Source organism: Harmonia axyridis, chromosome 4 (genome assembly GCF_914767665.1).
Source record: "Harmonia axyridis chromosome 4, icHarAxyr1.1, whole genome shotgun sequence".
NCBI classification, from domain to species: Eukaryota; Metazoa; Arthropoda; class Insecta; order Coleoptera; family Coccinellidae; genus Harmonia; species Harmonia axyridis.
Window position 1 is genome coordinate 26342635 of NC_059504.1, and position 15227 is coordinate 26357861.

The 15227-nt window shown below is 33.1% G+C and overlaps 2 protein-coding genes across 14 annotated transcripts in view; one reads left to right on the plus strand and one right to left on the minus strand.

Annotated features, from left to right (window-relative positions):
- Window positions 1-4638, plus strand: part of LOC123677950 — a 35022-nt gene extending 30384 nt beyond the window's left edge. For 2 of the 13 annotated variants that reach the window (XR_006747166.1, XR_006747168.1), the window contains 2 exons: window positions 3138-3178; window positions 4050-4360. Coding sequence is in view for 7 of the 13 variants with exons in the window: in XM_045614692.1 (XP_045470648.1) it covers window positions 3883-3960; window positions 4050-4400 (429 nt within the window). In the remaining 6 variants the exon portion in view is untranslated. The other 11 variants (XM_045614699.1, XM_045614698.1, XR_006747171.1 and 8 more) reach the window with 10 other exon arrangements.
- A 745-nt stretch (window positions 4639-5383) lies between these two features.
- LOC123677655 (cysteine protease ATG4A) lies at window positions 5384-14717 on the minus strand. The gene is made up of 8 exons (XM_045614311.1): window positions 14508-14717; window positions 14234-14397; window positions 13839-14184; window positions 13686-13765; window positions 13504-13631; window positions 6052-6285; window positions 5601-5775; window positions 5384-5551 (listed from the first exon to the last, which is right to left on the minus strand). The coding sequence occupies exons 2-8, from the start codon at window positions 14367-14369 to the stop codon at window positions 5508-5510; spliced, it is 1143 nt and encodes a 380-aa protein (XP_045470267.1). The 5' UTR covers window positions 14370-14397; window positions 14508-14717; the 3' UTR covers window positions 5384-5507.
- Window positions 14718-15227: the final 510 nt, after the last annotated feature.

Sequence of the window (15227 nt, forward strand, 5' to 3'; positions counted from 1 at the left end):
TCATAACGTTATGGTAGACTCTACCCAAGATACAGGAAGCACTTATATACCAATTGGCTATTTTCGTACGATATGTCATTCGATGAAAAGATTATGAAAGGCTTCTAGAAATTACTGTAGTTGAAGACTCGAGTGGTCCTGCATTGTAAAAACGTGTAACTCCAGAATTAACCAAGTACGGAATTCTGGAATCAAATATCGTTTCATGTTCATTCGATGGAAAAAATAACATGAAAAAGTATTATAACGGTTTACAGGCTCACCTTAAAAAGCTAAATGAAAATATGACGTATCTATCACGTCTTGAACCTAGTAGCTGATTCAGCAGTAAAGTTACTAGAGACAGAAAATTTGTTTGGATTGGTGGAAGAATCTGCAGTTTTTCTGAGTTCATCTTACAAGCGAATGGCAGTATGGTAAAAAGAAACAAAAAACAACATACAAACTTTATAGACTGTAAAAGACTCTAAGGCTCTATTTTCGATAATTGATGGAAGTGTGTTGAAGAAAACTGCCAAAAATAAATAATTGACTTCAGTAAACCGTATTAAAAAAACATGATGGTCAGTTTGATTGTAAATCCAGACATATGGCCAGAAATTTGGCAAATCAATGATCAAAAATTAGAAACTCATTTATTTCATTCGTTTTACATTTGGTTCTTGTTATAACTCCTGGTTCAAAATATTTGCAAACTAAAACATTGAACTACGCTGTTGCTTGGAATTCATTTCAATCACTGCTCAAACTAATTAATAAAAAAAGAAATGATAAACATTTTGAAGTTGTATACACGAAAATAAAAGAGTATGCGCCAAGAGTCTGCTATTAATTGTGAATCGGAAGAATATCGGAAGAATCGGAATATTGATATGGAAATAAAATTGCATTTCACGGAAAGAAGAATTTCAAAGAACAGATGTCTGGGAAAAATCAAAAGATGATTCTCCTAAAATCTCAACAAAAATAATTACAAGTCAGTATTTTTCGATGTGTTAGAACCAGCATTGAAGAAAGTTTTTGTCCAAATAGAGAAATTTTAGAGGACCTGTCTTGGTTACACCCAAGAAAGTTCAATGAAATAAGCTTGAAGATATTCCAACTGTAGTCTTCTCTTGTATTTCAAACCTGCAAAGTTTGAAGACGTTGATTATTAACATAAATAATTTGCAATCATTTCAAAAGTTTCATGAAAATCGAAAATACTCAAGATGAACAAATCCCAGGCGAAATGTTAAACAAAGCAGAAGGAAATTTAGATTACTGTCAAATTGATTAAGAACCTAAATCAGGAGAAGCAACTTTTCGTGGTCTACGTGATGACAGTAAAGCAATTGTCATGCGTTTTTTCAGTTCTTTTTGATTTCTCTGGATCGGGCTTATTCATTCACTTGTATGTATCTTATAAATACGGCACTGCAAGAGGTCAATAAGCTAATCAGCCTATCAGACATTGCCTTCTCAAACAACTTAGAAAATTATGGAAAAATACTTATTGGTATGTAGCTCCCGAACAACCCGCGATCGGCCTTCTTGTATATAGGAACAATAGTAGCAAGTTTGAGCTGTTTCGGGAAGATGCCGTGTTTAAATGTGTATCTACATTGTTTTCAGCAACCAGATACACTCCTTTCCAATCCCGAGACTTTAACCTTATTTTGAGAGTATTTATAGTTTCATCAGAAAACATTCTGACGATTTTAGGACAAGTAGGTTCTTTCTTATTTTCATCTTTAGTAAAAGTAAATTTCAAACCTAAGTGATCAGAAATTGAAGTGTACAGAACATTTTTTGAATAAACATCTTTAAAGTTTGTCAAAACACTGTCTATACAAGTTCTACAATTTCATAAGAATATGCACTTAGTAATAAGTTCATTCGATTGATGGCTTTTTTATTGTCTTTTAGGTTCATATTGAAGTCAGTAGTCACCTGTGATAAAGGCCACTTTTTCCATCCCAGTTAATAACTCAAGGGCATCTTCCAGTCTTCCACAGAACTCATCAATACTTGAATTGTATGGTGGTCGGTAAATACACATAATGACGTTACTCTCTACACTGTACTCTATTGCCGCACACTCAATCACACCGCACTTCGATAAGGCGTTTAAGTTTTGGCACACATTATATTTTTTTCCTTTTTTGACATATATTGCAGCTCCTCCATGCTCGCCGACATCTCCACAGTAGTGGGTTGCTAGATTGAAATTTTCTAAGTTATATGTTTTTACAAGATCTGAAGTGGTGATCCAAAATTTAATTTCACTATAGATTGGTGGTGTTATAAATATGTTTTTAGTTGGACTTCAGTCTTCCAATGCTCAGTTACTGTAAGATAGTCACAATCCGGGTGCGAATTTAAAATAGTATTAAGTTCGTCTATGCAATTCCCAATAGACGGTACATTCTGTGATATAATACTCGAGGTATTGGGAGGTTCTTGCGGTTTGCCAGTATTCAAAGTAAAAAATCCCCAGCCTGATTAGATAGGAATTCTTTGTGTCTAGAGGAGTTAAATCTTCCCACACCATAATTCAGGTTTATAATTATCATCTTTTTTATTGAATGGTGCTGTTGTAACATACCATCGTGAAGCGTTTTCGGCAGTAAGTGTCTCTTTCACTATTATGTTGCTATCTTCAAAACCAGCTGCATTTTTAATATATTCCTGAATTTTTTCTTCTGTGGCGGTTCGCTTTATTCGATATAAATAAATCCACACATAAATCCAGTGAATTCGCTTGTTTTCCCAGTTCCGATTGTTTTGTTTTGCTACGTTGTTTTCCTTACCAATGTTGTTTACTTCACCTGTTGTATTCTGTATTATTTGAATATGTTTGTTTTGATTTCGATTCTTATTGACATTAATGACAGTTGGTGTTATAGTTTGTTATTTAGTTCTCTGTTTTGTTATGTCGCTTTAAGTTTTGCTCTGCTTTTGTTTCTCCACCTGTACGTGGTCCGGATAAGTTTCTTCCTTAGCATTTTTGGGTTTCTTTGTGGTAGTAGCAGTATCGCTTTTGTTTATATTGCGTTTATTCACTGCATGATCTTCATTTCTCTGGGTTTTTTTCGAGCGTCAAAAAAACTTTATGTAAAAAATTTTAAGTAAACTTAAAGAATTTTTTATTACAGGGTGGCCACAGAGAATGCCTTCGGGGGAAACACACCCTTATGTAAGAGTAAAAATGAACTTACCATTGATTCAGATTGTTTGTGTGAAACAGTAGAATAATTAAATTAATTTTGAATGATTTACTTTCTTCACATTTAGGAATGGTGAAAATGAAAGTGTAGCCAGGTCACTTTGAATATGGGAATATTAAACATGGTGAAACTAAAAGAAGCCCATCACCAGAACTTGTGTTTGGAAAAGAACTGCGCATTAGATTCAATATTTTAAATCTGCCCAGAGATGTAAAAAGTTCAGAAGATTGGAAACTTGGAAAAAGAAAGAGATATAAGTTCGAATCATGCTTATGCGCTAAGAATTATTTTTATGCATTCATTGTATTGAATATGGAACAACCTCATATTAGAACCTGTGTTTGATTTATTGGCAAATTCCAGTTAGGTACTAACAATTCAATATTGTTCAATTTCAGGTTATCTTATTATTTTTCTTTTTTTTATTTTATTGTTGGAGTAAAATGTAGATGTTGTCAAGGAGATGGACTTTCGAGATCAAAATTATGTAGACATAATTATCGACCCTGAAGAAAATAAAACCGATTTGGCCAATAGTAAATGTTATGTGAGACTTCACGAAACTATTAGAAAGACTTGTATATATGTCAAAATGTAGTTTATATACATTCTTCGAAGAATGGATCTAGTGTAATATATTAGATATAAATTCTGATTATGCGTTTGCGCAAGGATGATTTTCAAATTTTTATGCATTCATTGTATTGAGTATGGAATAAATCTTATATTAGGACCTGTGTTTGAGTTATTGGTAAATCCAGAATTTATAAACCCAATATTTCACACAATTAAACAAAGCTCAAGAAAGATCAGGATCATCTAACATATATTTTTTTTCAGCACATGTTATACTCGTACAACGCACTGTCGCCTTATTATGCCCAATACTGGACCAACGGAAAAGACGTCAACCCCAACCCATCAGTATCATCCCGAGGCTCGTATTACTACCCCGAAATGACATTAGGCAAAGAAAACTACGTGCCAGCTCAAAATCTGGAATCGAAGTACTACAAGCCATATTCCCGCGAGGGTTTAAACTGCGCCATCCAAGCAGTAGTCAGTAGACATATGTCGGTCTCACAAGCTTCCAAGAAATACAACGTGCCTTATTCGACCCTCTCCTATAATATTAAAAAGTTTAGTATTGAGACGTTTTCCAAATGTTCGTGTAAGAAGTGCGCCAATTGAAGATTTAACCTGCAAATTGCTGAAATAGTTTCAACCAATGTATATTATATTCTAAATAGTTTTTGTTTAATTACTACAGACTACTAAGTGGCTGACATCCAAATACAGACCCTATTCAACAAATAAAGTCGGCTTATTATTATATCTGTTACTGGCTCCCGGACTATAACCTAACAAATCAAAAGCTAACTTGAGTACGATCGAAGCAATATTTCAATACTACAATTACAATATACATGACCAAGGTCCTCTCCAACGGTAATTAGTAGAAAGTAGAATGCATTAGATAATAGTAATAAAAAACCTCGTGAACGTCAGCTACGACTCGGCTGGGGGGAGAACGGCGGCAGCCCCCCAAACACGAAGAAAAAAATATACATTCAGTCATTTCCTCCCAACTGAAAATTTGTCAAATTGTAGCTAACCCAATATCTAGACGAAAAAATGCAATCAGCTGGTTATAGCATAGTGTATTATACGTCAGTTGGTGCCTCAAACATGAAAAAAAAAATTATATTTTCAATGATTTCCTCTCAAACTATGGATAAATATATATATATATATATATATATATATATATATATATATATTTATCCATAGTTGCATATAAGCTATCATCCGGTAAATTTTTGTTTGAGAGGAAATCATTGAAAATATAATTTTTTTTTTCATGTTTGAGGCACCAACTGACGTATAATACACTATGATATATATATATATATATATATATATATATATTCATATATATTGAAAGTGTAAGAGCACATTAATGTGCTCTAAACCCAAGAAAATTACACTTTCAATACATCAAATATAGCACAAGAAATATTACCTTTTCTATATATATATATTTAATTTCACACTTATTTGAACTTGACATTCTAAGAATCAAGTTTAACTTTATAAAAATTGCAGTAAGTACGTATTATAAAATTTTCAGAAACCAAATAAAAAATGCTTTGAATAATAATGAAACTATTGTATTGATTCGAAGTGTAAATTTAATATTCTTCAGTAAATTTTTACAAAACTGTACACAGATATAATTAGAATAATTGAAATAACGAATGAAAGAGTACCATCAGTCAAACTCTCATGAAGCTGCAATTATACAATTTCAAAATCACTGTCCGAGTCTATTCTCACAGCAACTGTAAAATAAAATATTATTCAAGGAATTCAAATTAGATGGACATTTACTTATGGATGATGTTTCAGCTGCTTCAACATCTGAAACTGATGGTGGTACCGACACCCATTGTGTTGGTCGCTCAAGCGTTATTTCAAAAAGTGGTTGAGTTTCTGGTATTATTAAATTGTCTTGTATCAGTTGACATAAGTCGTTGAATTCAGCTTCAGTCTTACACAGAAAGCACTAAAATTAAATAAATGCATTCTATAGAACTAATTCAATTATGTATAATAGTAAAATCAACCCTAAACTTTCAAAAGGACAAAAAGATTTAGACAAATTTTTTGAGTCTACATTGGACAAAATATCCTACTGAAGTTTCAGTGACCACACTCCAATCCACAATAAATATTGCGGATTAGAATGTGGTTTCAACCATTTCTGTTAATTTAGAAAAGCTAAGAAACAATACAATACAATAAATAAGATCATAAAATAAAAAAATGGGCATATTCTTACAACAGCAATAGAAGGATCCATACTGTTTATGTTCATCCTAGATGCATATTTGCAGTGGTAACTAAGATCTATTTCAATTTCACTCTCGTTTTCCTTATTATTTACAAATCCAGCCCTTTGTGTTGTGTGTGGATCAAGATAAATCACTTCATTTCCTACACACCCAATGAAATATAATGCTAGATTGGGCTTTCCTCCAATAACACCAAGACTTTGTCTGAACTGAAAGCATTTCTGAAAAAAATTATATATTTTTTATATAACTAATATAAGTTATATAACGTCTGCCGAACAAAATGACTCTAACAAACAATATTCTAGCAAAAGAATATGATCAGCCACCAAACGCGAAGTTGAGCTAAGCTCAACGTTTGCCTCGTTAGATATTAGTTGAAAACCTTTGTTTCGATTCTCGTAGCTGGCTCTGCTCAGCTCAACTACACATTCGGTGGCCAGTAACGATATACAAATTTCTACAACTGCTGGACGTGTTGCATAGGATTCCCAAGCAGGCGTACCAAGAAGACGCATGAAATGGATGAATAAATAAATTTACTAAGTGACGAAAATAGGATAGGCTAAAATCGTAACTTTTTATAGTCGTGGGTAATATGCCTCTTAAATCTCTCGTTAGGTAATATGACCAAATTTATACAACTCGCCAACTATGTCTATTCAAGCCGCGTGTTACATAAAACTGTACGATTTATTTTAACGTAAACAGAGATCAACAACCAATACGGCAGCATCTGTAAAGTAAATCTTATTTAATAAATCCAATGTATCCTTTTCCGCTGGACACTTTCTCAAGAAAGTTCTACCAAAAGAGATTCTCTTTATCTCTACCCTTCATAAGACAAACACTATGAATCAAATAATCATGCGCATTTATTAGGAAGTGACGAAAATGGAAGAAGATAAAATCGTTTACCGACAAAAGCCGTTTGCAGAGTTCCACAGAAACCACTCAGTACTACCATTTCTAAGCAAATAGTAGTTAGCTGGCCAATAACGGGCCATATTGATAAATGAATTTGTATTCTATTCGAATAGTCTAGTTACATTTCGTTAATACTTGTCATTCAATTCAATTTTCCTATCCTTCAATAGGTTCAAGCTTTGTGTTAGTAGTTCTTCAAGTAACTTAGTTGGATTATCGAATAAAAAAAGACTTATGGGATATTTAATCACGAGTGAAATTTCATTAGATTATTTCACAAAGTGAGATTTAAAAATTTGATGTAGAATAGCAATTTCAAGCCTCAAATTTCATGTTGACATAGACAACAATGAGACTGTCAACTCATTTCATTAATTTATCCGATTTTGCCTTCGTTATCTATCTTTGCCTATATCATTCTAGATCGCATAAAGCTATCTTCGTTCCGGTCACGAAAGGCACCAGGGACCGTATTCTCGACAAGTGATCTTTCAAAACGTATACGTACATTCAGTGTTCGGAGCATTGAAAGAACGTATACGTTTTGAAAGATCACTTGTCGAGAATACGGTCCCAGTAGAAGCGCAGCGTAGGCTTTTGTTAGTGTTGCCAAATCTGAAAATATTTACTACCATTTCATGAAAAAAAGGAAAACTCTCTTATTCCTTATATGGCGAAAGTGCAATCTATGATCTTCAATATACGTGCTCCAAACAATTTTGGCAACACGGAATAAAGTTTGACGTGCATTCTGTCAGTAATTTAAAAGTTGTCGGTAATTTTTGTTTATTATTGATTAATTTTCGTTTCATCTGTAGAAAAGAGGAAGTAGCAAAAATGTAATATTTTCCAAGAAATATAAAAAGTAAGTTGTAAATCTTCATACAGTCAGTATGCTTTGAATATTATGTTTTTACAGATCAAAAGTCTGGCAAGACACACTAGGAATGAGATTCACAGAAGAGAATCTCCGAAATTATAGAACATGCTCTAAACATTTATAATAATAAAGGCTTTTATTCTGCAAACAAAATACATATTTTCTCGCAGAATGGGCAAGATCCAGTGCATCCAGGCCGGATGCACTGTTCTATTTAACCCTGGGTTCATTGAAGATCTAAAAAGAAAAAAAAAAAGAATCTCAAAATTCGATTTCCGTCATACATGTATGTAGTGGGGAAAACAAAAAGTAGAGAAACTAAAATAAAAAAGAAACATTTAGAAATACAATCATAAACACGACTACCCTGATAAAGACCTGTTCTGCTCACTCATCAGCATTGTGAATACCATGTTTTTGAAACGACTAATAACTTTTAACCCTCTGATGTCCAGAGGTAACTTATTCATGCAAGATGTAATGTATGAAAATGAATGACGAAATTGTTGTGAACTAAAAATTTAAGGAGTAAGTGTTCCTTTAAAACGAATATTTATATTATAGACATCCACTCAGTAAGTGATCTTGTTATATAAGCAAGTAGATTTATAATTTTCCAGAATAAAACGGTTGAGTTGTATAGTCTACTTCTCTCCATATTGAGCCAATTTGCGTCCCGAAGTCTGTGGCTTACCCTATCATGATTTTTTAACCAGAAAATCATCCTCAAACAAGAGTTCTGTAACTTTTGAACACGCATCCGATCACTGACATTCAAGCACGGATCATAAAAAGCATCTGCATAATTCATATGGGAGAGGACCGAAGTCTAACACAATGAAACTTTTGAACTAATAGATATACAGGGTGTTTCCTAAACATGCGGCAAAAATTCAGGGGGTTGTTCCTTGGACTATTTTAAGCATGTTTTGTCCTTGGATGATTTTTGAAAAACCTCTTTGTTTCGAAGATACAGGGCGAACAACATTTTTCATATTTTTAAAATTAATAATAGTTTAAATAAAAATGTGTTTACTAAGTAGGTACAATTTATTTTTAAATTTGTTTAACAACATTCCAATTACTAAAAACGGCCAGTTTTTTGACTAAAAATTGATAAGTGCAGATGGTAAAGGAATACAGATTAAACACGGTTTTCTTTTGAATTCGTTTTGTGATGTATTAGCAATTAACATTTTATCTTTGACTATTATGGATGCTTGTATGCTGGCTAGAGGTGGTCATTTTCAACAGTTTTTGTAGGTTGAGTTGAATTTTCATGTAATTTTTCATAATAAAATGTTATTATCTGAAATTTTGTTTCCCCTATATCTTCGAAACAAATAGGTTTTTCAAAAATCATCAAAGGACAAAATATTCTTAGAATAGTCCAAGGAACAACCCCCTGAATTTTTGCCGCATGTTTAGGAAACACCCTGTATATGATGAATAAAATTGGGCCCTTGAGGTAGTACACCGTTCAGTATCTCCAAAAAATCAGAGATTCTATCTCTAAGAAAAACCGCCTGCTGCCTCTCTGATATAAAAGAATCAAGCAGTGAAATTGCATCATCTGATAGTCCAATATGGAGCAGTATAGACTTCAACATTGAGTGATTGAGACTATCAAATGCTTTAAAGAAATCCAACTGAGTCAAAATCGTTAACTTATTCCGATCTATATATCATCAACAATTTGCAATAGGGCTGTAGTGCATCTATGATTGGTTCTGAAACCTGATTGTATCAATGGAATAATTTTGTTATTTTCAAGATGTTTCCATATTTGCTTATTTAAAATTTTCTCCAATATTTTGGACATAGTCGGTAAAATGCTGACTGGCCGCAAATTATGTACCTTCGGAACAGGAATAACCAGCGCCCTCTTCCATTCTGTTGGAAAAACTGAATGCCGAAGGCAGTGGTTAATGATATGCGTGATATGAGGCACACATAAATGGAGGGTGAGGACGTGTATTCCATCGTAGCCTACTCATCTACTCTTGATCGACTTAATGACCTCCAATACTTCAATTTCGTCAACCAGTCGGAAATTTAATTTTTGAGTGACAATACAATAATTCTCGTTAGTCAATACATTGTTTTGCTTTCTTATATTTGGATAATAAAATTCAGTATCAAGATGTCGGCCAGTGAAGACGAAGAAGTCGATCGCTCTGCGAATAATTTGTACAGTGAAGAAATAAAGAAAAATTTGTGTAACTACTGCAATAAAAAGTGGTAGACGCACTGAATTGCGTTAAATGCAATGAAATGTTGCATAAGTCATGCTGAAATAAAGCGAAAAAATCATCAACAACAATTTGTACCCAAAATAGTTATTTATAATACAAGTGCAGAAGGCATTGATATTCTTCCACGAGTTCAAAATTCAAAAACGAGCCACGAAGTGGCGAGTTTTGGAATGAACGAGTGGTAGAATGAGCCTTCTGTACGAGTATTATACATTATTTTCTCTAATTCATTGCATTTTCATTGAAATTAATGAAATATTTCCATAAATATATTTTAGTGATTTTTGCATTGAAAAAAGTTGGTTGGCAGAACTGATTTCTTTAAGGCAAATTGATCCGCCGTGGCGGAAAGTTCGGAGTGCCAACATAGAATAATAAAATATAACCATGAAAACTGTGCGTTTCTGATATATTCTCGCACGATTTTTTTCTACAAGATGTGGAAGAATGAACGGAATAACCACAGAATTAGAGAAACTAAATTCAGAGATGGAAGAATCTGCGAGATCTATAATATCAACGCACACTATCGAAACAAATTTTGAGAAAGAATATTTAAAAATGCAGGCAAAACTTTTGAACGAAATATTACAGGAAGTAAAAAGCAAAAATTCGATATTGATGAAAAATAACGAACTTTCTATTGATAAGATGAGTTATCTCGAAAATAACAACATCGGACAATAAGTTGTTTTGATAATATTGTTAATTTAACTGACTTTATTGGATACCTGAATCAATAAGCTGTAGTCAAAAAAATATGTCGATGACGCTAGAGGAAAGGTGAATGGAATCAGGATGATCACTGACGTTATTGAGTACATACTAACATTTCAACTTCACAACCCTTGCGAATTATTATATAGTTCGTAAGGCATAACATACTAACACTAGATTCTGGGATTAGTGGTTCCTCGTTACGAAGAATCTTCAGCTTCCTCGGTGGCTTAGTGGTTAGAGCGCTGGAGTAGTGATTCGGAGGTTGCGGGTTCGAGTTCCGCTCGAAGAGGTAATTTTTCCAGAATTGAAAATTTGTCTGCACGCCAACAAACTATTTACCTTATATTTATTACACAGACGCTATAATCCATCATTTTCGATTTCTTATTATTATTGATAGAACTCATCGAAAATTGAATCAGAAATTTCCTCATCTTCATCATTTAAATGAGAAGATCTTGAAAGGATGTTTCATACTTTGTGAATATCCATTATACAGGAGTTCCTACCTAGAAAAAAATCTGTACCATATGAGATAAAATCATGCAGCACTCCTGTGTGCCGATGAATATTCTATACATATAAAAAGGCGATAGAATACATTTTATACTTCCGAAATATCTTCTCGTTAATTGGTGATAAATGTGGATATTTCTGATTGAATGCTCGACAAGTTCTCGAAACAATTCTGTTGCATTCACCGTGGATATGGAATAGATCCAGAATTTCATTATTTGAATATCAGGGATTCATTTCGTGAAATTATGATCTACTAACTTCAATAATGAATACACCTGTCACTTTGAAATAATTGCATATTTTAATTTCTATGATCATAGAATATTGCTTTTAAACACATTCTAGAAACAGATTCGAAATTGATCCTACTTATACATAAATTCATAAAATCTCGAATAACTCTTGAATTATTGAATTTAGGATCATAATCATGTTTAAACATTACTACATCTTTTTTGTTCGAGAAAGTGAATCGAGTATACGCATAGGATATTCACAGTAGTGATAATTCATGTAATAGTGACTATGGATATCCCCATTTGTTTTCGGTTTTTTCTTAATATTTTGAAATCTATAAGGACTGACGCAATAATTTTAGAAAGGAGAAATTGAGAATGGGAGTCTTGATGATATCTGAGAAGTAAAATGAAAAAAAAAGTTTTTTTTTGAAAATTTTTTTTTCATTTCTTGTATAACTGGAAGGTTCGAAAATATTTTAGCTGAATAGGGCATCATGAACAATGTCATATTCCGAATTTTCCAGAAACGTCTAATAGGCAGTCGAACTTGAAACACCCTGTATATACAGATGCCTTGTGCTTATTAGAAAGAACAGCGAATACTTTACTCAGAACAAGAGTGCTGGTTGCACTCGGCATGTCCAGCCATAAGTCTTTCTCTTAGTAGAAATAACTGCGAATTCATGTCCATGAGATTGTACAATTCTCTTTCCTTGTCCATCAAAACAATTGGTGCATTCAAGAACTTTAGGAACCAAGCATTCAAATTGTTGGAACTTGAGCCATACAATTTAAAAGAACACTTTGATAGATGATTTCTATGTGTTACTTGACGTGTTTTCCTTTCATTGTCTGTATATGTGTATGCTTGCAATAATTGTGGAAATGAATAAATTATTATTGTTATTATTGTCAGAGAAATTGAATAAATCAAGTTTGATAGATTGGATATCGGTGAAAAGGATTCACAGATACCTCAAAGGAACAATAGATGTTGGTTTACTCTATTGTGGAGGGGGTGATAAGGAGTAGAAAGTTTACGGTGATGCGGATTAAACAGGTGACAAGGAAACAAGACAATCCAGAAGTGGTTCAGTTAGCATAATTTCAAATGCAGCAATGAGTTGCTTCAGTAGAAAACAACAGAGTGTTGTACTATTCAGTACTGAATCAGAATACAATGCTCTAAGTAAAGCTACTAAGGATTTAATTTGGTTGAAAAGGCTTTTCAGTGAAATTTCAGAGGAAAAGGGAATACCTACTTTATATGTGGACAATGCTAGTGCTATAAAATTGGTCAAGAATCCAGGAGTTTCACAAGAGTCCAATTTCAAAAACTACGAGATATGATAGGTCTAACAGTGATTAGAAACTTTGAGAGAAAGTGTTGAAATTATTTGTTAAATATAAATTTTGAATAAGAAACAAAGTAACTGAATGTCATGTATATCAAGTTCAGTTGTTCTAATTAAAAAAATTTGTTCTTTTAAGATACTACCAATTTTTCTTTTATTCATCTAATAATTAGATTACTCCTTTAATTCCTCATTCTCAAAAATATAGAGAAAGGCACGATTCAGTAGGAAAAATACTTTACTAAGAATTGGCAATCGTATTGAGAGAAATACATTCTGGAAAACTGTTCTGTTCTGGGATCATGCGCTTGTAATGACAAAACAGTTCCTCACCCTTTTCCAGATGGTCCAAACCTTGGATCAATCTCAACTGTACACGATAAGGCTCAATCCTTATGGGATTTTAAATATATAGGATGATCCCTTTAGGGGAGAATGAGAATTCCTAATTCCCTATACTGATAGGCTGATGTTGGATAATAATGGGTTATTATATTTGATAAAATGAGATGGATTCAACACAGATTTCTGAATTAAATCTTACCTTCAATCCTGGAATATATATTGGATTCATTTCAGTTAATCCTAACCGTAAAGGCACTACTAATAATAATGGCATCCAATTAACTTTCAGTAATTTCGTACTTATATCATTTCTTCGACATAGCTCCTCTGAAAAAAATATTCAATAATCATTGAAAATAAAATGAGAATTCTTCTACATACTTATATCATTAATTACTATTGTATTGTCCAAAGCTACATGGATTACCAAAGAACTCCATTCATCATATTGAACTAATCTCCTGAAATGGAAAATACCCAAAACAGTTAGAAACAAAATTAAATATATCAGGAAATTATTCACAAGATACTTACTTTAAAACTTGAGCAACTGTGTTTGGTCCAAACCAATGCCCCACAGATTTTCCTTCTGAAATACCTGTGAGGGCTATTTGATGTATTGAAAAAGGAGCTTGTCTAGAATCTTCAAATCTTTTCAATATTTTAAGGTAAATAGAGTCTTTGGTTCCTGGTTCCCAGAACCAATCTCTGCCAAGATGAGAAAATAAAAGGGCTTGTCCTAAGACCATCTGACCACATCTAAGCATACATCCCCATCCTTTATCAGAAACATATCCATTATCGCCACCAATAGGTACGAAATTCTTTCTATAGGTGAACCAAAGTTTGGATGTTATATCCTGACGAATCTTCTCTAGATCTAAAAGGCAGTTTTTTTTACATATTTAAGAATAGATAACACAATTTACCATCTAGAGCATTGTATTTTTTCCCGAATATCCAAAGGGGTGTTGAAAGTCTTGGAATATCATCAGGTTCGCAATGATTGTTAGATTCGAAATAAGCTTCATATACACAATCCATATCTCGTCTAGCGATACACATTTAAAAGTTTTTCAATTTGTTTATAACACTGCAAGAATACACTTTTCAATAATCAATATCATGTTGGATAGATTTTATCTTAAGATAAATATAAAGAAACTTATAACTGTTGTTTTTGTTTGTAAAGACATGACATACCAATGAAAAGTCAGATTATCAGCTGGAACTTTTGGAAGGCCTATATGAATATTAAGATTAGACATTAATTTGGCACTCTGCTCTATGGTATCAGAGTAACAAAATTAAATAATCATGTTTATCTATAATTACAACTCTTGGAAGATAGTATGCATATAGGTTTTGAATAACTAGGTTTATAGATTACATTTTGTTTTCCTTTGATAACTATGAACCCAAAATCCAAAAGCATGGATATAGATCAGTGGCGAAGATAAGGGGGGGGCCGGGTTCCCCCTAAAATTCACTTGGTTTTGTACCTAACTTTGTGAGGTTGATTCGTTCGTATTTAAAGGGAAGAACTAATTATGTTTTCTACAATGGATTCAGATCTTTTGAGTATGAGCTCAAGTTTGGCGTTCCTCAGGGATCTAACCTCGGGCCGTTGCTGTTTATAATATTCATTGATGACCTTTTATGCTCTCTCAATTGTGAGGCTTTAGCCTATGCTGATGATCTGAAGCTGTTCATGAGAATACTTGGAAAAAATGACCAATTACTACTTCAGTCAAGTTTGGAGTTAGTTCGAGGTTGATGCTTGCGGAATGGACTTATTTTAAATTTTAAGTGTTTTGAAGTTACTTTCACCAGGAAGACGCATCCACTAGCTTTCGATTATCACATTGGTGATGATTTTATTGCGGCTGGAGATCGTTTTCGTGACCTAGGAGTATGGTTTGA